Source organism: Gorilla gorilla, chromosome 19 (genome assembly GCF_029281585.2).
Source record: "Gorilla gorilla gorilla isolate KB3781 chromosome 19, NHGRI_mGorGor1-v2.1_pri, whole genome shotgun sequence".
Lineage (NCBI taxonomy): Eukaryota > Metazoa > Chordata > Mammalia > Primates > Hominidae > Gorilla > Gorilla gorilla.
The window spans coordinates 104399109-104424014 of record NC_073243.2 but is presented as its reverse complement, the minus strand read 5'-3'; the positions used below and the strand labels follow the sequence as shown (position 1 = coordinate 104424014).

The 24906-nt window shown below is 41.7% G+C and overlaps 1 protein-coding gene across 8 annotated transcripts in view; it reads left to right on the top strand.

Annotated features, from left to right (window-relative positions):
• The window catches only part of ADCY2 (adenylate cyclase 2), a 431254-nt gene that overhangs the window by 278604 nt on the left and 127744 nt on the right, over positions 1-24906 (top strand). For all 8 annotated transcript variants that reach the window (XM_055367540.2, XM_055367542.2, XM_055367545.2 and 5 more), the window contains exons 5-7: positions 15665-15813; positions 20719-20830; positions 23213-23340. In XM_055367540.2, the coding sequence (XP_055223515.2) occupies positions 15665-15813; positions 20719-20830; positions 23213-23340 (389 nt within the window). The remainder of the gene's footprint in view (positions 1-15664; positions 15814-20718; positions 20831-23212; positions 23341-24906) is intronic.

The window sequence follows — 24906 nt, the reverse complement described above, 5'->3', positions numbered from 1 at the left end:
CAGGAGAATGGCGTGAACCCGGGGGGCAGCAGAGCTTGCAGTGAGCCGAGATAGTGCCACTGCCGTCCGGCCTGGGTGAAAGAGTGATACTCTGTCTCAAAAAAAAGAAAGAAAGAAAAAAAGAAAAAGCAATGTTGGTCTATTTTGTTAGGTATTGTATAGGGAAGTTCTACCCAATCGTTTTAATATGACACTAATATTTGGCCACCCATATTCATATCTTTATGGTTATCAAAAAATGGAACCATAATTATTGATCATTAAATAAGTGAAATAAACATCTGGAAGTGCAAAGAATGTGTAAATAAAATGCATTATTTCTGCCTGCCCTTCCCCCACGAAATGATTTGGAGGGCAACTGGGATGACCAATGTAAGTGAAAGAGTTACAGAATAATTAAGTGACAAGGGGCACTACTGACTATGTGCCATCCTAATTCAGAGAAAAGAAGGATGCATGTAGGCTTGAACTTGTCAAAAGAGACTTTGCGCCCGTCGAGGCTAACATACGAAGGTTTTCTGCAAACCAGGCACTGTTCCATTGTAGATATTAATTCCTTTAACCCTGCGACCCCTACCATTGTGGGGCAAGAGCAGATTTTAAAGGAGAAGTAGTAACAAAACCAAACAAAATATATCAGGAGAGACTGTGCAGGGAAGAATCAGCAGCCACAACTCTCTAGAATGTTAATGAAATGGTGGGCAGGTGTGTAGGTAGGACTGGATCCAATTATGAACTTCGTGGACATGTTTAGGCTTGAAGTTCTTTTAGCAGTAGTAGAGGACACCAATGAGTTTACTAGGTTATTGATATCATTGGTATTATGTTGATAATATTAGCAAGTTAAGACTAGCGAGTGTATAGTTTTCCTGATAAAGAACATTTAGCTACAGGAGAACATTTGTGAATTCAAGTATTTATTATATGATGTTTTTGAAATAATTACTTTGAAAGTTAATAAATACTTCTGTTTTACTTTTCAGATGTGTTACTTTAAAACAAGACACTCTATTCTGTAGCTTTGCAGTATTGGGTAAATGATGAGTGAGGATCAGACATTTGATGTGAGTTTCAGTTTTGAATCCAAGTTGCATAAAAAGCGTGAGATTCATCTACTGAATTGAGAGTTTTGAGCATTTCTTTTAAGGATCTTCTGCTCTGTCATAATTGCTTATATCATATGCAAAGAACATCTTGCTACGGGTAGTGGTATGGTATGCTTTTATCACCTAGCAAAAAAGTATTTTAGTAAAATCACTAAATAGATGGTCACTAAATAGAGAACAGAACAGTCCCAGATATTTCAATGGATCACTAAAGGATGAATCATGAAACATACCTAAATGTCATTTCATTAATTTCCTTCTTTCTTTGTTCAAAATTGTTTATTAAATCTTCTGAAACCTGTCTAATTTTTGTTTACTTTAATTTTCTTGACAAAACATCAACATGAATTTTAAAAAAAAACACTTTCTGAGATAATTCATATGGATTTACGTCTACAACAGTCTTAAAATAAACTGAAAGTGAGTCACTGCATTTGTAGTCAGCTGCTTCATTTCCATTGTCTGTCTTGTTTGTTTTAAGGCATTTCTAAGAATTATTTGCCAAATGTTAAATTGAGGTAGAAGCCACAGTGTGAGCTGAGTGATAATAATTTGCGTATTCACCCTATGTCCTCCTAGAAGGACCAATCCTTCTGTGTCTTATCCTGTGGAGTTTCAGTCCAGCCTTGGCCATACGTTTGGACAAGAATGAACAGAAGAGAAATATATTGAATATAGAACTGGACACAAGGTGAATTCACAGAAATTCAAACTGGAATTTAGTTAGCTGAAACTGGACTTGAAGTTGGAGTTTCTGTATTGCCTGCTCTCAGGGCCCCTTATGGAGAGGACCTGAGCCCCCAGATTCACTGTAGAAATTATTTAACCCAGCTGGGTGCGGTGGCTCACGCCTGTAATCCCTGCACTTTGGGAGGCTGAGGCAGGCGGATCACCTGAGGTCAGGAGTTCGAGACCAGACTGGCCAACATGGTGAAACCTCATCTCTACTAAAAATACAAAAAGTTAGCAGGACTTGGTGGCGCGGGCCTGTAATCTCAGCTACTCGGGAGGCTGAGGCAGGAGAATCACTTGAATGCAGGAGGTGGAGGTTGCAGTGAGCCGAGATCACGCCACTGCACTCCAGCCTGAGCAACAAAAGAGAAACTCCATCTAAAAAAAACAAAAACAAACAAACAAAAAAAAGAAATTACTTAACCCTTGGTTCCACCAAGCCTTTGGAACCATGAATGTGGGAGGAGCCTGTCATCCAAGCTGTGGCAGATGGAAAACATGAACAGTTCCTCTCCACGATTGAATCTGGGAGGGCTTGGGACTTGCGTTGACTAACAGGAAATGGGGTAGTGACTGTGAATTCTGGAGTCCTGGCCTTATAAGTTCTTGAAGATCCTCTCTCATTTTCTGGGACTGCTGCCCTGAGAACACCATTAGGGAAGCCAGTCCAGCCTGGCAGAGAATGAGTCTCCACATGGAGAAGACCCAAAGTCCCAGCCCATGGCCAGCAGCAATGGCCAGAAAGACATGTCACTGGGGCCAGCTTGTAGGGTCAGCCCACCTTCCAGCTGAGCACAATCATGAGATTGTTGACAGCAAATCCAGGAGAACCCAGTACCTAGCCACCCAGCCCACTGAATCAGGAGAAGAAAATCCATCATTGTTGTTCCAAACCACTAGTTTTGGGGTGATTTGTTTTACAGCAATAGATGATTGAAATATTAATGCTTCCTAAACCAAGCCAGGCTTGAGCTCAAGTCAGCGTGGGTGCGTAGCTGGTGAGAATAACACATTATTTTCCTTAGAAATCTCTGCATAAGATTTAATATTTTACCAGACTCAGCTTTATACATGTCAATTTAGTACTCTTAAACATCTGTTTACTGTTTGATAAATATTTTTGTTGGCATGACAAAGTTGAGAATTCCTGAGTTTGTTTATGCTAATGTACTTATTCAAATTAATCAATAAATATTTTTTAATGTAATATAGCATTTTCTCATTAGCCATGACTTCCATTTCCATGCTGATCTTGATTTCTGTTTCCTGGCAGAAAACTTGCCTTCTTTTCACTTTGGCAGGGCTGCAGTTTATAAGTTATTCATTCCCTTTTTGGCTCTTCCACGCTGCATTCTGGGCCACATGTCTTCCGTCATGGCGTGTAGCTGGAGTCAGCCATAGGAGTAGCCTTCAATGATGTGATTAACATGAGCGCTTGGACTTGTACCTACAGAATAACAGAAAGGAGAATGTTGCTTCATCAGCCCTAGAAAGATCAGATATCAGAAGACCTTTGAGAAACACATTGGAAAGAATTAAAATACTCTTCCTTCTCTGCAGTTCCCCTGGAAATCTATGCGTGCATATCAATAATGCATATTGTGATAAAATTGAAAGAGAGAGATGTACACACACACATAATATACATAACATATACATATATATTTATATACATCTTCCAATCAGTTCTTCTAATGGAGAAAACACAAAGGTGTTCAACAGTAACCAAAAATAGAATTCAAAGTGTATTTACTTTTCTGCTGTCACCCTCAAGGATGTCTTACCATTTCCTCCTGACACCTTATTGAATGGGAGACACCTAGAACTGAAAGAGACAGCAGTAATATACCTCATCATTTCTCAGGCGAAAGGTCAAGAGGTTATGTAATTTACCCATTGTCCACTTAAAGAATGACAGAGCTGAGGCCAGAATGTTCTCCTGGCTTCTGTCATTGAAAAATCAGATTATTTAATGAGTTCCTCAGTGAAAATCTTATTCAAAGTGTAATGAGGCATTCGGTCACACAATCATGCATTCACTCCTGCATCCATCCAACAAATGTTTATTGTTTGTCTTCCTATGCCAGGCAATGGCCTCTATGTTCTGTACTGGGAACAAAATATTGAAGAAGGCACAGTCTGGGCTCACTAACACCTATGCTTGAAGTAAACAGGTGACTTTGGCAGAGTTCAGGAGCCATTAGCAAGGTGAATGTTGACAGCTAACACAGCACACGGCACCTAGCCTAGCTGTGGGTGGGGAGGGCATCCTTAGGGAGGAGGTGGTTGAAAGTTTGTCTGGAGAATTGGTGGGGATAGCCTTAGCAAAGGAATGGGTGGAAGTGACGTGATGGAACCAGCCATCCAGGTCTCAGGGGGAGCGTGCTCCAGTGCGGGTCTGAGGCTGCAGGTGATTCAGAAGAGCTGGGTTGCAGGGTCAAAGAAAGGAGGAGGAAGAAATAAAGAAGGTGGGATGCCTGGGGTATATCATATCTTGTAATATACTGAAGGGCTTTGGCCTTGTCCAAGGTGTTAGAAGACTTCAGAGCTGGAGCTGAGCTTATTTGACTGCTTCCCATTTTAGAAAAACCCCCGCTGCAGAAGAGAAGGTGAGGGAAAAGGAGGACAGGAGGAAGGAAGCCAGTTAGGAGGTGATTCTCTGGGTGACAGAGGTTGCTGAGAACTGGGCAGAGCAGTAGGTTGAGGAAGGGGCAGGTTCTGAAGTGTGAATGGCAGGAGCCTGCTTCACTGGATGTGGACTAGTAAGAAGGAAAGAACAGTCAGGTATGAAAGCAGGTTTCTGCATGGGCAGCTGGGCACATGGGCAGATATTGACTGCGCTAAGATTATAAACGGAGGGACAGCTTTTGGAGGGAAGGTGACAGTTTCCATTTGCAAACAGCTGCATTTGAGTTCTCTGCATGTGACAGAGACCAATGGATTGTCTCCCGGTACTCGTTCTCTTCTTCCTCTGTTGTAAGATGATCTCTGTGGCTGGGTACGTCTCACCCAGAATAGAGATATGTCACTGCATCCCTTAGTGCTCGGTATAGCCAATGGCATGTGAGAAGTGATGGTGTACATCCTAGTGATGTCCTGGAGAGGTGCCATTCTAGAATGACAGGGGCAAGACAACAATGAAAGTGATGGGCCACAGAGTCCAAGGTGGAGAGGAACAGAGGTAAATGAAGGGGAAGAGTATAGGGGAAATTAGTTAGGTTAAAAGTCCAGAGGAGAAGTCTTAAATTTAGAGGAATGTTTCTCAACCAGAGGGAGACTGTTACCCCCCAGGAAACAGTTGTCAATGTTTGTGAGCAGTCTGGATTGTCATAAAAGGGGTTGGGGGCCTTGCTGACATCTGGTGGGTAAAGGGTACTAAAGTCTAGTCTATGTCTCAGTCTATTGGACAGATGCTGCTAAATATCCTGCAGTTTGCACGTCAGCCCCCCACAGCAAAGAGCCAGTCGCTCAAAATGCTGATAGCGCTGAGGGTGAGAAACCATGGTTTAGAGTATGGGCATGTGGTAAATGTGTGCAGTGAACTTGCAAGTCATTAAGGAATGGCAAGGGCTGTGGTAAGCTATACAGTGCATGACCTATCTGAAGGGGTTCAAATTCTTTAAACATGTACACATAACTATGCACTCTGCAAGCTAATCAGAGTACATCTGACTGACCAGGCTCAGTCCACAGGCTGACAGTTGCCTTCCTCTGGACTTAAAGTTTTGACGAGTCTTAAGAACTTACTCAGATTCAATAAGCGAGTGAGAAAACACACCCAATAAAGATTTCTCAATGCATTACATGTATAAAGTAAACTTGAGTTTTCATCCTATGTAACTTGCAAGGAAATGCATTACATGATTGATTTCTTAAATTCTGTAAGCTCTAAGCCATGGTTTATTTTTGTCAGGTAGTGGGGCACGTGACAGCCTGTTTTAAGCTAATATTTGATGTGATTTCCTCCAAAGACAAAGCTATTGGTGAAGCTTAGAAGGGGGAGTCCCTGAAAGAAAATCTGCATTCTAATTACTAAAATGCATTTTCTAAAGACAAAGAGAAAGCTTAAAAAATACCATGTGCCAGCAACATAGGTACACAAATAGGATATGTATGTGTAGAAAATTGATAGCCAAGCAAGCTACAGCAGAAGAACACCTTTATTTTTGAGTTTGAGCTGCAGTCATTGAGTTACATTTAATAAAATTCCAGGATCATGACAGGCTTTCAGCTTTCTTATGTGATGACTTCCCTGAAGTTGCCTTTTGCATCTTAATCCTTATCTGAAGAAGCTCAGGACATTGCTTCATGAGCAGAGTGAGAATTAGAACAGTTCTTCAGCCTTTCTTTCTTCACTTATTATTCTTTCCTGAAAAGTTGTTATGCAGAAATGACGGGTACATCTCTTGGTATCAACTACATCAGTGCCCACAGGGACAATTAGTGTTTGAAGACAGGCACAATATTTAAAGGCTGTTATCTCCTGAGTTGTATCTTTGGAGGCTTTTCTGTGGGAGCTGGCATGGAGCACTTAATTTATCAGAACAAATATGCAGAGATGTGGACATCTGCCTCAGTGCGAGAGTGTCCTAGGCTCACCTTCCCAAGCATTCACAGCAGAAAATGTATGTGACTGCTTCAGGATTTAGTCATGTGTTCAAGAGAGAAATGCAGTGCAGTTTTTTCCAGAAATCTCCCCAGTTGACACTATTTTCAAAGGAAGCCTTCTGATATTGGCTACAATTTTGCTCTGGGCACCAACTCTCACCCAGGGGGTGCTTCCAGCCTGGATTGGGCTTGGCTTGGTGGGGAGAGATTGGGAGTTTGCCGACGGTGTGGGATACTTGTGGTACTCGCCCCAAGAGCAGTTTTGCTTTGAGGTTCAAATCTCTGACTTCAAAACCATTAAAAAAAGGGGGGGCCATTGTCCCCACTGAAGTAAAAGAAAATCAGTCATGCCCTAAGACACTTCACTATGGAACGATTGCTCTCCTGTCCCCAGCTGGAGCTACATTATTTATTCTTGCACCTATTTATGTATTGTCTCTTTTCCCTGGGTACAGTTTAGCAAACTGCTTAAGAGCAATTAACCACTAACTACTTTCCTCCCACTGGTTCTAATCCCAACTCCTCCACCTCCTTATTTTGGGTTGTTTAGCAAGCCATGCAATCTATTTGGGTCTCCAATTTCTTCTTCATAGAAATGGGAGAAATAATAATATCTACAACATTAAGTGCTGAGAGAATTAAGCAAGACAATACTTACAAATTGTTTAGACCTGGAACTGATACATGGAAAGTGGTTGATAAATATTTGTTGAGTGGAAGAAAGAATATTGGATTAAGAGCACAGTGTCTGCATGCAAGTAGAGCAGTTCTAAAATCGCCTGGGAATAATAGGAAAGGGTGCATTTCTGGGCAAAAGAAGAGACCCGTTTTTTCAGTCAACAACCTTGAATGCTGCAAACATGAGTTTATAGACCCCCTTTAAGGTGAAAGTTAGCAGAGCTATTTCAGGGTCTGGTCTCCCCTCCCATGGCTTTGCCCCCTTCTGTTGCTCATTCTCACCCCTTCAAGCTTCTCTTATACTCATGATGGTTTTATAAATTCGAGCGTCTAAGCTTGGCAGCACAGCCTACTCCAAAAGAGAACCATGAATGTGGGAGGAGCCTGTCATCCAAGCTCTGTTTCTCTTCAAGACTGAATCTGGGAGGGGCTGATTCTCAAGGATGAAGGGAAGTGAGTCCACAGTTTCAGCATCATCAGGGAGGGAGCTGGAGTCTGTGCCCCTCTGGACAGATCATAGTGTTCCTTTTCTTATGCTTTTCAGAGGAGCCTCATTGCCTCCCTGAGTTTAGGATGGTAATGCCATGCTGCCAGCATTCTTAAGGATGCGAACCGGACTGGCTGATTAATCCCCATTACTTTTGCATCCAATGAGAATTAAAACTTTGACTGGAGAATATAGACAACAGTAATTTGCATGTAGGATAACATCTGCCACGAAGTAGAATGAGTGAATTATCATGACTCCAGCTTCTAGTTAGAGAAAATCTTTTAGAGACATGACCTCTGGTTTTTTTTTTGGAGGAAGAAATGCACATTAGTACAAAGTTGTCCCCGTACTCGGTGGGATCATTCCTGCTCTGTGTAATTCTGACACCACTGAAACGACCACATTCTCAGCCTTTTTTTCCATGGACTGCAAGGCAGACAAGTGGGGGTGACCAGTGTGGGCTTCAAAGTCATGAGGTCCCTGCCCTGAAGACTCCTCACAGGTGTAATGGCCTTGCCAAGGCTCAGCCTCCTCTTACTCTACGTGAGGGAGAAGAATCAGCACTTCACAGAGGGGCTTTCCAGAGCTTTTGCCCTGAAGCTGCAGCTTGTGAGCACACCACGTGAGTGAATGAGTGACCTCTCCCCACATCAGAGCAGCTGAGAAAATCCTAAGCATTCAGGGATGGAGGACATAGGTTGGTGTGCACATACTTGCATGAATTTGCATCTGTCGCAATAGCTAGGGTAAGCGGTGATAAAAATGGCTCCCAAATCAAAGTGGCTGAACAATAGTGGTTTCTCACTTGTATTTGTCCACTGTAGGGGGACTGCCACTTTGCACCATGAATGGGACCCAGGCTCAAAGTCACTATCTGTGACACTGTTGGTCCCAAAGAGGAGGGAAAGGAAAGCATGATAAGGCCCACAGTGGCTCTTAAGGCTTTTGTTAGAAGGAGCACATATCACTGCTGCTTACATATCACTGGTCCTACCAAGGTACATTGCTTCCCAGGGGGGCATGGGAGGGAGAGTCAACACATTTCAGAACGATAGTCCAGTCCATTGCAAGTGTAGCATGTACATAACTGCATCATGTATCTGTCATCTGTAGCATAGAGTTGCTCTGAGGGGTTGCATTTGAACATAAAAAAGTATTCTGTTTTGCTCCTTGGGACCTTTCATCAAATCGATACCAATGTGCTACCACTTTTTCCTTCTTCTTCTTATCTCCTTCTGTCAATGATATTATCAGCATCTCCACTTTGTCCTCCTCCTCAGAAGAAATCCAAAGGCTGGCGCCACCACCTGGCTGGCTTTCTGTACCTTATGTTGAGGGTTTTTGGCCAGTGCCCAGGAGCGTGGTCTGTCTTCACCCATTCTCTCCCCAGCGTGCCTCTACTGGCATTGCCCCTGTCAGACTGGATGGCATTGCTTACCTATGCATGGATACTCTTTGAGAGGCAAGTCAAATCAGACTTGGCTCCCCTCTGGAGCATTTTGCTTTTTCACTTTATGGTGTGTGAATGTGGCGGTCATGTTTGCAGGATGAGATTCCCCTTTGGGTGATTTTCTCACACTGGTGCTGATCTATGCTTGCTCAGGCTTTGCAGGTGCACCAGCCTGCAGGGCTGACTTGGGTGCTGGTGTGCCACAAGGTGCCCCATGCCTACTCCAGGGAGCACAGCTGCAGCTCTCATCTGATGACCTCCATAGACTCTTATCCAAGGATTGAATATTTTTCCACCTTTTGAGTGATTCTCATTTCCCTAGAGGCTCTATTTTAGAGAATTGAATTGACTGTTGATGATAAACAGTTCCGGTTTAGAAATACCAATTTACTGTCATCAGTGACCGAAGACATACTTTATAATTTGACTTGATTAGCACTTTCTTCTCTAACTGCTAACTGAAGAGTCATCACATGTGAGTGATAATTTCATTCTTTCCAGCATCTTTTAACAATGTACTCTCTAAAAATGTTCTGGTCATCTCCTTGAACCTGCAAATCCAGCTGGATGGAAAGAGTTGGCTGTGAAGCTGGAAGACGAGTTCCATCCAGTCTCAACTCGCAGGTGACGACCACCTGGCTTCACTCCCTTGGAGCCACATCTATGTCTGTTGTGCCTTTTTTTTTTTTCTGTCAAAACATGTTTAAATCTAAATGATATTATATGTGACCAGGGTTTGTTAAGTGAGAAAATAAGATATGCACGCAAGGAAAGCACTTGCTGTCTTATAAAAGGGTCACCTGATTTGCTGAAGTGCCTAGTGACTTTAATATGCACAAAACATTCCAGTTTCCTAGGCTGTGAAAGAAGCAGGCTGACTTTCCCTCTGCACACAGATATGAAAACACTGGCCTTTAAAGTCACTCCTCAGTAATCTCAGCCCTTCTTCATCCTCCTCCCACAAGTCAGAGACACTGCAAGGAACATACGACCCAGACTCAGCCTCCTCCCTGGGTGCTAGTTCTGGATCCCACTTGGAGTCTCCTTGCCCTCAGGCCATCTGGACTTGCAGTCTTCGCCACCATGTGGGAATTTGATCACTTGGGTTCTTTCCTCTGCGTGGTGCTAGTGGTTGGGCACTTGGGTGCAGCAGGATGTAGTCATCTTTAGGACAGTGGAAAGTAAGTTCTAGAAAGGGCCTCCCATGGTTCTTTGAAGAGCTGCGCTCTTACATGGACATGGAGGCCTTCAACTCCTTAGCCCAACAGACATATTGTCCAGATGACCAAGCTGGGCACCAAAGGCTGACCGATTTGGTTGAGGTGGCAGCGAAAGGGTGGAATCCCATCTTCTCCTACTTCAGAGCCATTTCTACTGCGATGCCTTCTACTCTCCATCCCATGTGAATGTGATGACCAATTTTTTTTGTAAAAGTCAGAGAAAGATAAAGCAAGATCTTTCAAATAGTAAGAGTAAGAGTTTTAATTGATTGATATGAAGCAAAAATTCTACTGAGGGACCTAAGAAAAAGCTGAATTTTGTAATGGGAAACAGCAACAGTAGCAGTTGTTGGGAGAACAGGGTGATGAAGGCTGAGGCTGGAGGAAGACTGTTATTGTCTGAGACTTGGAGACGTGGAGCCTGCTGCAAAGGAAGATGCGTGATAGGAGCTGGGGGAGGTGCAGCATAGGCAACATTTTGTGTTGATGGACAACTAGCTTTTTAATACTGGAGGACGTTATGAAATGATTTCTGTTTCCTAAGTACATGGGTGAAGGAGCCACAGGTGGCCCAATGGCTCTTTAGGGATCTGGTGTTTGTCCACTCTGTTAGCTACTTTCTTTTAGAAGGAGAAAAACTTACAACATCCTTTCTGTTTATCCCATTGATTTAGCATCCTGATGTAATTGAAATTGCATTTAAAATAAGAATTAAAAAAGAAAAACTTAAAGATTCATATGAAAGGAGTGTTTCATTGTTATCCTCCCGTTTGGAAAGTAAAGGAGCTTTAAGTATCTATTACATGCATGGTTTATTGAAGGAACAGGGTATAGTATGTATTTCTATATCTTAGCTTAAAATTTAAGTACAAGTCTTCTTTGCTTCAATTGGATTTTCCTACCAATCGAAATAGTCTAAAAAAAGACATAAAATGTAGTTGCAATGTCTGCCTTGCTTCATTAGTTTAGAAACACTTCAGAGCTCAGATTGTTCTGAACTTCGATCACTAGGACATTGAAATTTACTAAATTAACTCTGTATCTCTTATATCAGACATAATTTAAAAGAACAAGTTCTAAGAAAAATGTATTGCTAATGAATAATAATTGGAGGTTTAACAAAGGGATGTGTTAAATGGAACCCCCAAATCAAGGGCAAGTTATTAATCAGATAACCTTTGAATATGCCGGAATTAGACAAATTCTCAGTATTTGCATGAGCTTTACTAGAAAGAGAAAGAAGTAATAACCAGTGTGCATCTATCAGTTTAATGACAACTTAATTTTTCAAAAGTATCCTTAAGGAATTTCTCCAACAAACTTGGGAAAATAATGTAGCTAAGTTATACCCAGTATATTAAGCACTTAAGTGTGTGTGTTGCTTTCAGATAATTTGGCAGGGCACACAGCTACATTTGCAAAATGCTAAAATATTAATGGAAGTATTAACATTGTCAGATTTTACAAATTGGGCTGAAATTTATCATGTATGCCATCATAGTGGGCTCTTCCTTCAGATCAGAACATTTTAAATTTAAAAGAAGGAGTCTTGCTTCACCACTTTTGAGCTCAGGCTTTTTTTGGAAACTCATTCAATTGCCCAGCACTGTGATCACCTAGAGGGCATATGCACACTCAAAGCATGGACCTTGAGCTGTCACCAGGTGCAGTGCTATCTACCATCCACCAGTGGTGCCAGTGTTGAATGATAGGGGGAAGGCTTCAGTTCTTTTATTAGGCTGAGTGGCAGTTACCAACGTCTTCGTTTCAGCCTAAATTCACATGGATTCTTTAGCAGTTCCAACAAAAGAAAAAATTCTTGTTTTGTACAACATATGAAGTTTACTTTCTATATTTTTTAAACCACCTATTAAAAGTCAGTCATCCTTCTACATTTGGGTCTAAAATAAAGATTTTAACTTACATTTGGTTGTTAAATGAGGCTCTGAGTGTGGAAAAGGATTACTATATTTGATTCTCTTTTTTTGATCCTAGAATCTGTATCTTTCAGGAAGGACCGGCTCTGTGTGATTTTGGGTTTAGCATAATCTTATTACAGAATATAGGAGGAGGAGAGACGATGCTTGGAAAAGTCTGTTAGGTTTACCACAAGCAGATCCTAAGACAAGGGTCTGGGTACAGTAATTTAGTTGGGAAGTGGTTCTCTTTAGCAGGGTGAGGGCGTGGGACCATGAGGTCCGCTCCCTCCAAAGAGGGAGGTTAGCTCATGAAAGGGGCCGATGGTAAAAGCAGGGCTCAGTCTTGCCTGGGACTCTCTGAGCAATGTGCCGACCATGCTCAGATTTCTCACTGAGGGATGTTGATGCAAAAGCTGGAGTATTTATTCATCAGCTACCTCTTCATTAGCGGACACACAGGAAAGCATACATTCAGGAAGGAACAATCTACAGTGACCCCCAAGCAAGGAAGAAGGGAATATGAGTAGGATATTGACAGCCTCAGCTATAAGAAGCATAGCTAGAAACTCATGTAAACACTGGGAAAGTTGACTGATTGTTTTAAATTCAATGGAAGATGGTATTGAATCCACCTACACACAGGTTATCATCATAAGCTCTGCTAATGGAGAGTTATGTACACTGAGCACCTGTGGCTTGGTGCATTTCATCTTGTCTCAGCCTTTGACTCATCACCCATCAGAAAGAGTACAAAATGGGTTTTAATCTAATCAAGCCAATCTTAAGACATCTCTGTAGATGAACAGATGCTACTGGGATTTCTAAATAGATAGCCTAGATCCAGACCCGTAATTATTTATAGTCTACATGTTAATATTCCTTATCACTGCTTTAGAAGTTAACATTTGTTTTCAACATCTACTTGCTTTGATTATGACAGAGTCAATGGGAAACCTCAAAGCCACATGCCTCCCTTCTCCCATCAGGGACTCCTCTGTTCATGTCTGAGGATATGACCAGAGAGATCTCCTGATTTTTTTTTTTTTTTTTTTTTTTTTTAGACAGAGTCTCACTCTGTTGCCCAGGCTGGAATGCAGTAGCACAGTCTCGGCTCACTGCAACCTCTGCCTCCCGGATTCAAGTGATTCTCCTGCCTCTGCCTCCCGAGTAGCTGGGACTACAGGCGCCTGCCACCATGCCCAGCTAATTTTTTTTATTTTTAGTAGAGACGGGGTTTCACCATGTTGGCCAGGCTGGTCTCAAACTCCTGACCTCAGGTGATCTGCCCGCATCAGCCTCCCAAAGTGCTGGGACTACACGTGTCAGCTACCGTGCCTGACCAGGTCTTTGATGTTGGTGGATGGAAATTTCACACTTTCCTCACCAGCTTTCCTCTATTGGTATGAATAGACTTTGGATATTACATACTTTGTATGTAATATTTTGGCCTCACACCCAATTATTCCATCTATTAATCAATAAACAGAAAGAATAGGAAGTGACCACCCACAGGGTGCCTCACTGTAGTGTACGCTCAGGACCTGCAGAAATGGAATTCAGTGGAGGCAGTACTAGCAGAACTCAATCCCTAAACTTACAGGGCAACTTCTGTCTGCTAAACACTTCCAAGGGCACATCACGAGTTTGATTACCTTTAGAGTTTCCCAAAGGTCTAACCATTTCATGAGTCACAGAGGCCAAAGCATAGAGAAACTGAAGACAAGTGGCAAGTTTATGCGTTTTGGGGATGAGTAGCCAAATGTGGGTAGATGATGGAGTAGTTCTTTATATCAAGATGATGAAAGCTGGCAATAGAAGCACATTAACTTAGAACAAACCCCCTGGTTTTTTCAAGTGGGTTCTGAGACGAGAGTGGGATCAGGCCATGCTCTTTCAAAAGCGCTAATGGTAAATCAAAGAAGAATGTGACAGGGTCTCTGGTATCATATCATTCATAACCAAGACTTCAACACACAGTGCACTTGCTGTCAGACGAGACTAGATGGACAGGCTGGTGTTTGGAGGAAGCTTAATGCCTGACTCTTGGGAAACAGAAGGGCAACTGAAGCAGAGTAGTCTCTGCAGCCTTCTTTAATTTACCATTAGTGCTTTTCAAAGGGCATGGCATTTATTGCTCAAAGATGGATACTTTCTGAATAAATGAATAAGTGAATGAATGAATGAACAAATGATCAATGCTCAGTTATGCCAGTACATGGAGAAACTAGCTTCTATACACTGAGCTTCCCCTATGAGCACATACTGTGTTTTCTGTTGCCTTTGCCCTTGTCTTTCCATGGAGGGATGAGCCGGGGGAAAGGATCATCAGAATGCACTCCTAACCCACCCTCAGCTCTCTCAGCGGAAGTTTCCAACAGCCACCAAAGCGATGTGCACTAGGAGTGGACAAAGAGATAGACACCTGACCCTGTGAACCTGGAAGCAAATCTGAGCTTCCCCTCCTCCCCTAATCCCTCATCAGCTTGCCAAAAAAAGAAAAAGAGAAAGACAGACAATGTGATAGATAAAGATGTGATAGATAAAGTGTTTCATTGAACAAATGTTTGTTTATCAACATTGAATATCAGTTGCTAAACTCTACAATAGCTAAAGAATATGATGCTTTCTAAAATGGATTAACATTAAAATTCTCCAGGATGGATATATGTCCTGAAGATTACCCTTCTGTTAGACTTTTCCTCCAAAAACTATTGTGTATTTTCATTGAGGAGAATGAGAAAATGCCACTCTAACTAGAATGTTTATGTTAAAATGAGTACAATATTGTTTACTAATATTTAATGTTTCCTGGACTTACTGAATATAAAGACCAAAAGTACTCAAAAAGCTCATATGTTATCATTTCCTTGTGTTCCACCTGTAGTTTCTTATGGATGGCATTTTACAGAAGCTAACATTTCTGACTCCATTTTTATAATAGCTTAGAATTTCTAAAGAGGATTAGGTGCTTATAGAGGAAATGAAATCTTTGGAAGTATTTATCTTATTTAAGAAATGTGGAATAGGTGGAATATCAGCTGTCTTTCTTAAGTGCAATAAAGCTAGTATTTTAGCTCAGAAATGAACATGCAGGCAAAAATGAGTGTTCTCTATCTTAGACTGACCAGTGGTTTCTGAAATTTTAATATTGTTTCTGCTTTGCTACTTTAAAATCAAAATAGATTTAAAAATCTTTGGGGAAATAACTTTGCATCCCTTTATTCTTCATACTGAAGAACACACACTTAGAATGCAATAAATAATAAATAATATAATGATACAGTCTGACCTTAGAAAATCTCTTTTTATTCCCAATATATATTTCTAGAATCTGTATTTTAGCTTCCAGGAAAGAATTCCCAAATTGGCCTTCCTACAAATCAGTGAGGATCTCCAATGTTATTTGGTCATCCCCCGAGGTGTCTGAGAGACATTTGTTCCTCCTTCCCCACCTTGTCCAGGAGCGGCTTCTGCTCTCCCTGCTGCCGGCCCACATCGCCATGGAGATGAAAGCGGAGATCATCCAGAGGCTGCAGGGCCCCAAGGCGGGCCAGATGGAGAACACAAATAACTTCCACAACCTGTATGTGAAGCGGCATACCAACGTGAGGTACGACGCTATGCTTGCTCCTTGGCCGGTCTGGGAGTCTGCCTGATTGGAGACATTTTGCCTGGGATCTCACACCTCATATCACCATCTCTCCTTTGTGACAGTGGATCCTTTGCAGGGGAAATAATCACACAGATTCTGCCATCCCACTCACCTGTTCCTGCCTCTTGGGGCCTTCACATTAAGATGAGAAAATAGGATGCTGTTTGCTGTGTTGGATTGAGTTGTCCTTCATAGCCCTGGCTTCTGTAGCCAAGCATCCATCACAGAAGGGAGTGAGGGGGACAGCGGGGTCTTCATTCTGGAAACCCCGTGGTCAGATTGCAGTAAGATTGGAGGGAGAGTCTGTGGGATCTCCAGGCACAAGACTGAGTCCTCCAAATAGACTTTGCAGGAGCAGGGCCTCTGTGAAGACAACACATCCCAGGGAAGCTGGGTGTTCCTCTCTCCATCAGCACGATGAGTTTCTCAGGTCTGGAAGACCAGTGACCAAAGTCACAGAACACTGATGTGCACCTTAGCTAATTTACCGTGAAAGTTACTGCTTTTCTGAGACTGGTATACTCATATCTACTTCCCAGGAGTCGTTCTGGGAATTACAGTGCCTAGAAAACTAACATGTTATCATCATGGGATTATAGTAGGGAAAGAGATTGGTGTGGGGCTTCTGTCTCCCATGAGCTCTAGAGAGAAATTGTGAGGAGGCCTCACTTCAGGCTGGAGAGGATCGTCCCTCCCATTTCTCTCCTGCCCCTGTCTCCGAGCCACAGCAGAGCGAGGCCCACCCAGACCATCTCGATTTCTGCGCCCCTCCCATTCCCAGTACCACGTCTTTTGGGGGTTTGTTCTTTCATCCACTCAGCATGTTAATACACTGCTTTGCATTCTAACTGGGTGTATTTGTCCATTCTTGCACTGCTATAAAAAACTAACTGAGACTGGGTAATTTATAAAGAAAAGAGGTTTAATTGACTCACAGTTCTGCAGGCCTTACAGGAAGCATGACTGGGGAGGCCTCAGGAAACTTATAATCACGGCAGAAGGTGAAGGGGAAGCAGGCACGTTTTACATGTCCAGAGAAGGAGAAAGAGAGGGAAGGGGAAGGTGTCACACACTTTTAAACAGACCTCGTGAGAACTCACTCACTATCACAAGAACAGCAAGGGGGAAATCTACCCCTCTGGCCCAATCACCTCCCAGGCCCCTCCTCCAACACTGGGGATTACAATTCGACATGAGATTTGGGTGGGGACACAAATTCAAACCATATCACTGAGTTATCGCCATAAGTAACCTGTGCATGTATCTGACCTCATCTGTTATGTTTTGATGGTCTTAGTTTAGTCATTAGAGTTTTTAGAAGAGCCAGGCTGCTTCAGGTCTAGGTTTTTTGAAGCTTGTTAATGAGAAACAAATTTAACCGTTACTTAAAGACATTGCTGGGACAAATCTCATTTGACACCAGATTTTAGATTAGCTTTATAATACCCAAGCATACACAGATGTCAGTGTGATACAGGAAACTCATATCAGGAAGGAGGTAACAGAAACACATTTGTGTATGAATGGCAACTAAGGAAGCACGACTGGATGGATACATGATAGTAAAAACTAAATACATTTAAAGAAAGTTCACACATGTTAAGGAGTAAAATTATTTAAAATACTGGCTTGCCTTCAGGTTTGTGAGCATTTTGCCTATACAATTATAGAAGAAACATTTAGTTATCTAAGTGTATTATGCTATTAATGGCTCTTTCTAGCCTTAAATGTCTGAAATTCAGCAATGCCCCTCCCGTCTTGGGAAATATTTTTAAGTCACTTTTTGACCACTCAAGTGTACCTGACCCCTTGGCCTTGTCCTCCCACTTGAAGAATTTTCCCATCCCTTTGTCTCATGACATTGCATTCCCTTAGTTTTCTTCTGACAATCTGTTTTGTTCTTTTCTTTTCCGTAAATCAAGTCTGTCCCGTAAATGAGAATATGTTGGGGGCTCTCTCTTACCTCCTCTTGGTTTCTCTCCAGTCGTCTTCTGGGACTTTAATTCCCACCTAAATGATGCTCATACACAGGCCTCAACCATAGCTTTCCATACTCATCTACTTAACCTGCATCTAAGACACCACCATCAAGCACAGCACAACCAAAGTTGGACTACTCCTCTTCCCCTACACACTTGTTTTGATTTGCACAAACCTAGATTTCTGAACTCTGTTGCTCAGCCAGAAACAGGATCTTCATTTTCAATGCTTCCCTCTCCCACACAATGCCCCCCACAACATCAAATTAGTGACAAATCTAGTTCATTCTTCTTCCTATCTCCCATGTCTGTCCACTTCTATTTCAGCACATTGTAGACCTTCAGTTGGGCTCTCCAGGGTTCCAAGGATATAGTTCTAACTGACCTGCCTGCGTCCAGGTTGCCACAGCAGGAGTGATCTTTCTAAAGTGGCAATATGGTCAGGCTCTAGGTGGGGTTTTCTTCCTCTATGGTCCCATAAGTGCACTGTAGTTTCTCTACCGTAATGCTTTGCAGCTTTGTACCTTGCATCACAATTGCCTGCTGTTTTTTTGTTTGTTTGTTTGTTTGTTTTTTGAGGCGGAGTCTCACTCTGTCACCCAGGCTGGAGTGCAATGGTGCAATCTCAGCTCACTGCAACCTCCGCCTCCCAGGTTCAAGCAATTCTCCTGCCTCAGCCTTACAAGTAGCTGGGATTACAGGCACCTGCCACCGTGCCCAGTTAAGTTTTTTTGTACTTTTTAGTAGAGATGGGGGTTCGCCATGTTGGCCAGGCTGGTTTCGAACTCCTGGCCTCAGGTGATCCACCCGCCTTGGCCTCCCAAAGTGCTGGGATTACAGGCGTGAGCCACCACGCCCGGCCACCTGCTTACTTTTTCAATCCCTTTGCTGTAAAATAACCTCTGGACCAGCTTAAGCTATCTACAGGCAGCCTATCTCAGAGCTGCTTTGTTCACTGTAAGTTTGAGCACAAGAAGCACCGTGGATGACGTGAGCAAGAAGGAAGTGGAGTCAGCTGCCCATCCACACATGCTACCTCCCGATACTGCTTTGAATCAGGGACTCTTTCTCTGAGCGAGCATCATTCATCCTTCCTCTTGCACAATGGCTCAGCACGTGTGATCCCTGCCACTATAAGTCAGCATAGAAGAAATAGGGATGATTTCTAGGGGATCATCTGAACAGAGTGGAGGGTAAAGCTGCCCTAGAAACCCTGATTTTCCTGTAACCATCAGAGGTCTCCCACAGATCGTGTCCCTCAGCAGAGGAGCAAGTATTTCCTCGAAGGTGCAGCCACACATCCTGGGCTTAGCAGAAGGAGCAGAGTATGGCCAACAGCAGAGTCCTGCCCTGCTCTGGCTGAGACCCTGCTGACTGGTGCCCCTTTTTGTACTTTTTTTTACTGTTGTAAAATATGCATAACATAACATTTACAATTGCAATCAATTTTAAGTGCACAGTTCAGTTGGATCACAGACACTTACATTGTTCTACAACCATCAATATTATCCATCTCCAGAACTTTTTCTTCATCCCAAACTAAAGCTCCAAACCCATTAAACAACAACTCCACAACTCCCCCTCCCCCAAGTCCCAGGAAACCGCCATTCTAGTTTCTGTCCCTATGGTTTGACTATAGTGTGTGCCTCATATATGTAGAATCATACAGTATTTGTTCTTTGTACCTGGCTTATTTTACTTAGCATAAGGTTTTCGGGAGTTTCAGCACATGTCAGAATTTCATTTCTTTTAAAGGCTGCCTGATATTCCATTGTATGGATAGACCACATTTTGTTTATTCATCCATCTGTCAATGGACATTCGGTTTGCTTCCATCTTTTGGCTGTTGTGAATACTACAGCTATGAACATTCATGTACAAATATCTATTCAAGTTCCTGATTTCAGATCTTTGGATATATACCCAGAAGTGGCACTGCTGAATCATACGGTATTTTGTTTAATTTTTTTGAGGACTGAACATATTGTTTTTCAGAGTGGCTGCATCATTTTACCTTCCCACCAGCAACGCATGTGTACTCCTCCAGGTTCTCATCCACAACCATTATTTGTATGTTTTATAAGAGCCATCCTAATGACTGTGAAATAGTAGTTGTTTTGTTCCATGGGACATCTTAAGGCATACATATTCACTTTGTGAATCTCAAACCACCTGCAGAAATTTAGGCTTCTTTATAAGACCTTGATACAAATCAGAAACATGTTATTGTGTACAAAAAGTTGCAGTGCGCACACAGGTGCTGTGTTTTCCTATTTTAAACACATAAAAAGCTCTGAGGAATCTCACACTCACCTTCCCTAGTGTGTACATCTCATGAAAGGAGCTGCTCTGTCATTTCCGAAGAGTGACCTTCCTGGCCTCCTCACTGTCCAATCTGCCCCTACTCTTCTCTGTCATAATACTGTCTCGTTTTCCTTTGTAGCCCTTTTTATGATTTGTAATTGGACATTTGTTGATGTTCACATTTGTTCAATACATCCTCCCAGCTAAATTCTGAACATCAGGAAGATATTCCATGTCTGCTTCATCCTGGCAGATAGGAAGGACTCCAGAATCATTTAAGTAATCTTTTATAAAAAGAGGATTATTTTTCCAGTTTCTTCTTTGACTCAGTACAAACAGAATTTTTTAAAATTATTTTGCTGCTTCACTCCCCATCTTAACTACAAAAGTTTAACCTCAAAAAATGTTTAACAAGTTCAAAAAAAGTTTATATATTCTTAATCTGAGAAAATGACATCTTACTCATGAAAATATAAAGTATAAGCAAAATTACATGATTTTAATGGAAAAATTATTATTACTTTCTTAAAAAATGTATAAACTGGAAAACTCTGTCTCCTCACCTCCTTTCTTCCCACAGCATCTTATACGCCGACATCGTTGGCTTTACCCGGCTGGCAAGTGACTGCTCCCCGGGAGAACTAGTCCACATGCTGAATGAGCTCTTTGGAAAGTTTGATCAAATTGCAAAGGTGAGTATTATGGATTCTTTTCTTCTCTGAAAATTTCTAAACTCTTGGTTTCGTTTTTCTTCATCCACCTATCAATAGTTTACTTTTTCATAAAAGCATCCTTTAGGAACATTGTTTGTAAAAGTTGTTGGATTTCTTTGCTATTGATCTTTCATAAGCCTCAAACCTGTCTCAGGGATGAAAAAACGCCATGGCATATCATTATCACGTTTTTATCTATTTTAAAACTTCCCCCTATGTATAATTCAGCACACATATAATAAATACATTCCAGGCAGTGAGATTCCATTTGCAAATCCCTCTGCATGGTATTATTTTAAGGTGCTCTTTTAGGCATTTCCATGTCAAGGATCTGGTAGGATCATTTCCACTCCTCTAGTTGCCAACATCCTCTATTCCTATTGTTAAGCAGGACCCTGGGAGAGTTCCTGAAATAGAATGCATATCTTCCATGCAAAGCCTTCACTTACTCTTGTCTCATTTTAATCCTTTGATTCTTGTGCCACTTAAACAGAAATGGAAGTTTAGTGTCTTCCATCCATATGCTCTTCCATGGGAAATTTCACAGATAGGAAATGACCTGAAACCGTCTGAAACCACACTAGACCCTATTATTTATTAGAACTGCCACAGTTGCTGGTGGGTGGCAATATCGATGACAAAAAGTTTCTTCCTGCAAGCCCTGTACTTCTCATTAAATGTTTCTGGTCAATTCTCTCTTTGAATTGTTCCCAACAGCAACAAAAATGCTTCATTATGCCTACTAATATCAGTTATTTAGCTATGGAAGAATAGGTCCTAAATTTAGTTCACTGTGTGATTTAGATCACTTTTAAACAAGACAGAACATTCCAGCTGAGTCTCTTAGGAAGAAATCTGGCTTGCAGATGTTAGCATGATCATTCTTGGGCCAAACTCCCCAAGGTTTTTGCCTTCTGTAGTTCCACCGACCATGACAACTCTCACTGGAGATTGTAAAAAATCAGTAAAAGCACAGCTCTGCTTCCTTCCTTTACCAAGCCAAAGGAAGGGGGTGAGTTTTGTGGGTGTTCATTTATAAGAAAGGAAAGGTTTGAAACTTAAATGATGCCTTAAAAGTTTGAATTAATAAAAGGTCATTTTTGTTGGACTACCTGTTCATGTTAGGAAGAAACGTTTCAGTCTTGGCTGGGAACAGCATAACTCCAATGTTCAGATGACATTCTCTCCTCTCCGTGCCTGTCTCGGTGAACAAATTTCCCCTTCTTAGAGGATAAGGGCCCACCCAATTCCAGTTCTACCTCCTCTTAACTAATTAAATCTGCAGGAGCGCTATTGCCAAATAGGTTCACATTCACAGGTATCAGGACTGACTTTAATATGTGAATTTGGAAGGACACAATTCGTTACCCATAACAGAAGTACTCAACGTGACTTCCTCTAATCACTGGAACAAAGGAGTATACACCCTCGGCTGACTATCCAGCCATTGGTTTATCCATCATTGGTCAGAGGGGCAGTGTGCCTTCGACATGAGTTCATGGCTCACAGTTCAATAAGGGGGGTTATTGTCGGCAAACAGATACCCTAGTGCACTGAGTACTATGTAAAGCACATAACCTTACACTAAGGAACTCAAAACCATTGCCATTCACTGTAACTGTCATGTTTTCTAGTCTCAGAATAACTGTTTAGGAAGTATGGGAGGGAAGCTTGATTTATAGAAACAAATATAGGATCAACATGTATGAATGCAGTTAATCTAAATATTAAAATATAAATACAAAATTTAGCCCAGAAAAATAATGAGGTAGTCAAATTTTACATTAAAACAGTTGAGCCTAAGATGAGAATTAAGTTTTAAATTACTTGGTAGTATTGAATGGCAGCTTATTAGGTGTGGTAATGTCTATCAGAAGCGACATATCTGCAGGTAAGAATCAGCTTTGGATTTAAAATAAATAAAAGAAACCATAAGCACAGTAGGGAAGGACTTGAGATTCTAATTTATACTGAGTGCTGGTCATCATTTTCTACTCTGAAAGACTCAACTGGGCATAGAATGTTTTATTTCACCCTTAATGTTTGGAGCTGCTCAGACTAAAGAGATTGGCCCCATCACCATCCTTCTCTGCTTCTATGAAGTGTAAATCATTCCAGAACATTCTCCCTTCTTTCTCATTTTTTCCCCTTTTCTTTCTTTATTCCTCTTTGGAAATCGGCATGTAAGGGAGGGCAGCTCATTCTGGTTGAGTAATGAAGGGAAGCCCAACTGGTTCTCATTGCTCTCTCCAGACGCCCCTGGAATGGTGTGAGCAGAGCTGGCGCTTGATGATATTACATGAATCTAGATCATTCTGCAAGTGCTTAATGCAACTGAAATTCTGTAATTTATTCTTCCAGGAGAATGAATGCATGAGAATTAAAATTTTAGGAGACTGCTACTACTGTGTATCTGGACTCCCTATATCTCTCCCTAACCATGCCAAGAACTGTGTGAAAATGGGGCTGGACATGTGTGAAGCCATAAAGTAAGTGGACTGCTTAGTAAGCATTTTGTTATATGCTTTAAGTTCTGGGGCACATGTGCACAACGTGCAGGTTTGTTACATAGGTATACATGTACTGTGTTGGTTTCCTGCACCCATCAACTCATCATTTACATTAGGTATTTCTACTAATGCTATCCCTCCCCCCACCCCCTCCCCAACAGGCCCTGGTATGTGATGTTCCCCTCCCTGTGTCCATGTGTTCTCATTGTTCAACTCCCACTTATGAGTGAGAACATGCGGTATTTGGTTTTCTGTTCCTCTGTTAGTTTGCTGAGAATGATGGTTTCCAGTTTCATCCGTGTCCCTGCCAAGGACATGAACTCATCGTTTTTTATGGCTGCATAGTATTCCATGGTGTATATGTGCCACATTTTCTTAATCCAGTCTATCGTTGGTGGACTTTTGGGTTGGTTCCAAGACTTTGCTATTGTGAACAGTCCTGCAATAAACATATGTGTGCATGTGTCTTTATAGTAGAATGATTTATAATCCTTTGGGTATATACCCAGTAATGGGATTGCTGGGTCAAATGGTATTTCTAGTTCTAGATCCTTGAGGAATCACCACACTGTCTTTCACAACGGTTGAACTAATTTACACTCCCACCAGCAGCGTAAAAGTGCTCCTATTTCTCCACATCCTCTCCAGCATCTGTTGTTTCCTGACTCAGGAAACAACAGTAAGCATTTTTTTATCTGTCTAACAATTTGGGGTTGTAAATCTCACCTGTGACTATTTCTATTGTTCTGCCTACTGGCATTAAATACATTATTGTGCATTTAAATATAATTGTGCAGAAACCCATTTATTGGGATGTGAGTAATGCAATGGAAAGTAAGACTTCATTAAGTGTTTAGTATTATTTTTGTTTGTTTGTTTGCTTTTGAGATAAGGTCATGGTCTGTCACCCAGGCTGGAGTGCAGTGACAAGATCACAGCTCACTACAGCCTCTACCTCCTGAGCCCAAAGTAATCTGCCCACCTCAGCTTCCCAGGTAGCTGGGACCACAGGCAAGCACCACCACATCCAGCTAATTTTTGTATTTTTTGTAGAGACGGGGTGTCTCTGTGTTGCCTAGGCTGGTCTTGAGCTCCTAGGCTCAAGCGATCTGCTTGCCTTGGCCTCCCAAACTGTTGACATGGTAGGTATGCACTGCCTGACCCAGCCTAGTATTGTTACTGTGAGCCTTAGACTACAGTGAAACTGAGTTGGAAATCTATAGGAAGGCACAGTTTTGTTTGTTTCAAAGGTGATTTTTAAAAGAAATTTTGAACATCTTTGATCTTAAGGTAAAAGTGTGCACATGTTATCATCTTTCCAATTTCTGACAAATTCTGTGGCTTCACACACATTGTAAGGGAAGAGGTAGTTATTACAACCAGACTGCAGTTAATATAAAAACCAATACAAAAATATTTTCATTGAGTCAAAAATGCTCAGCTCTGTGAATTTAATTTTAATTTGTATTTGTAACATATATTTTCTGCATTGTATCTGTAATTTTTTTCACTATGATTCCAGAAAAGATTTGCATACATAGGATA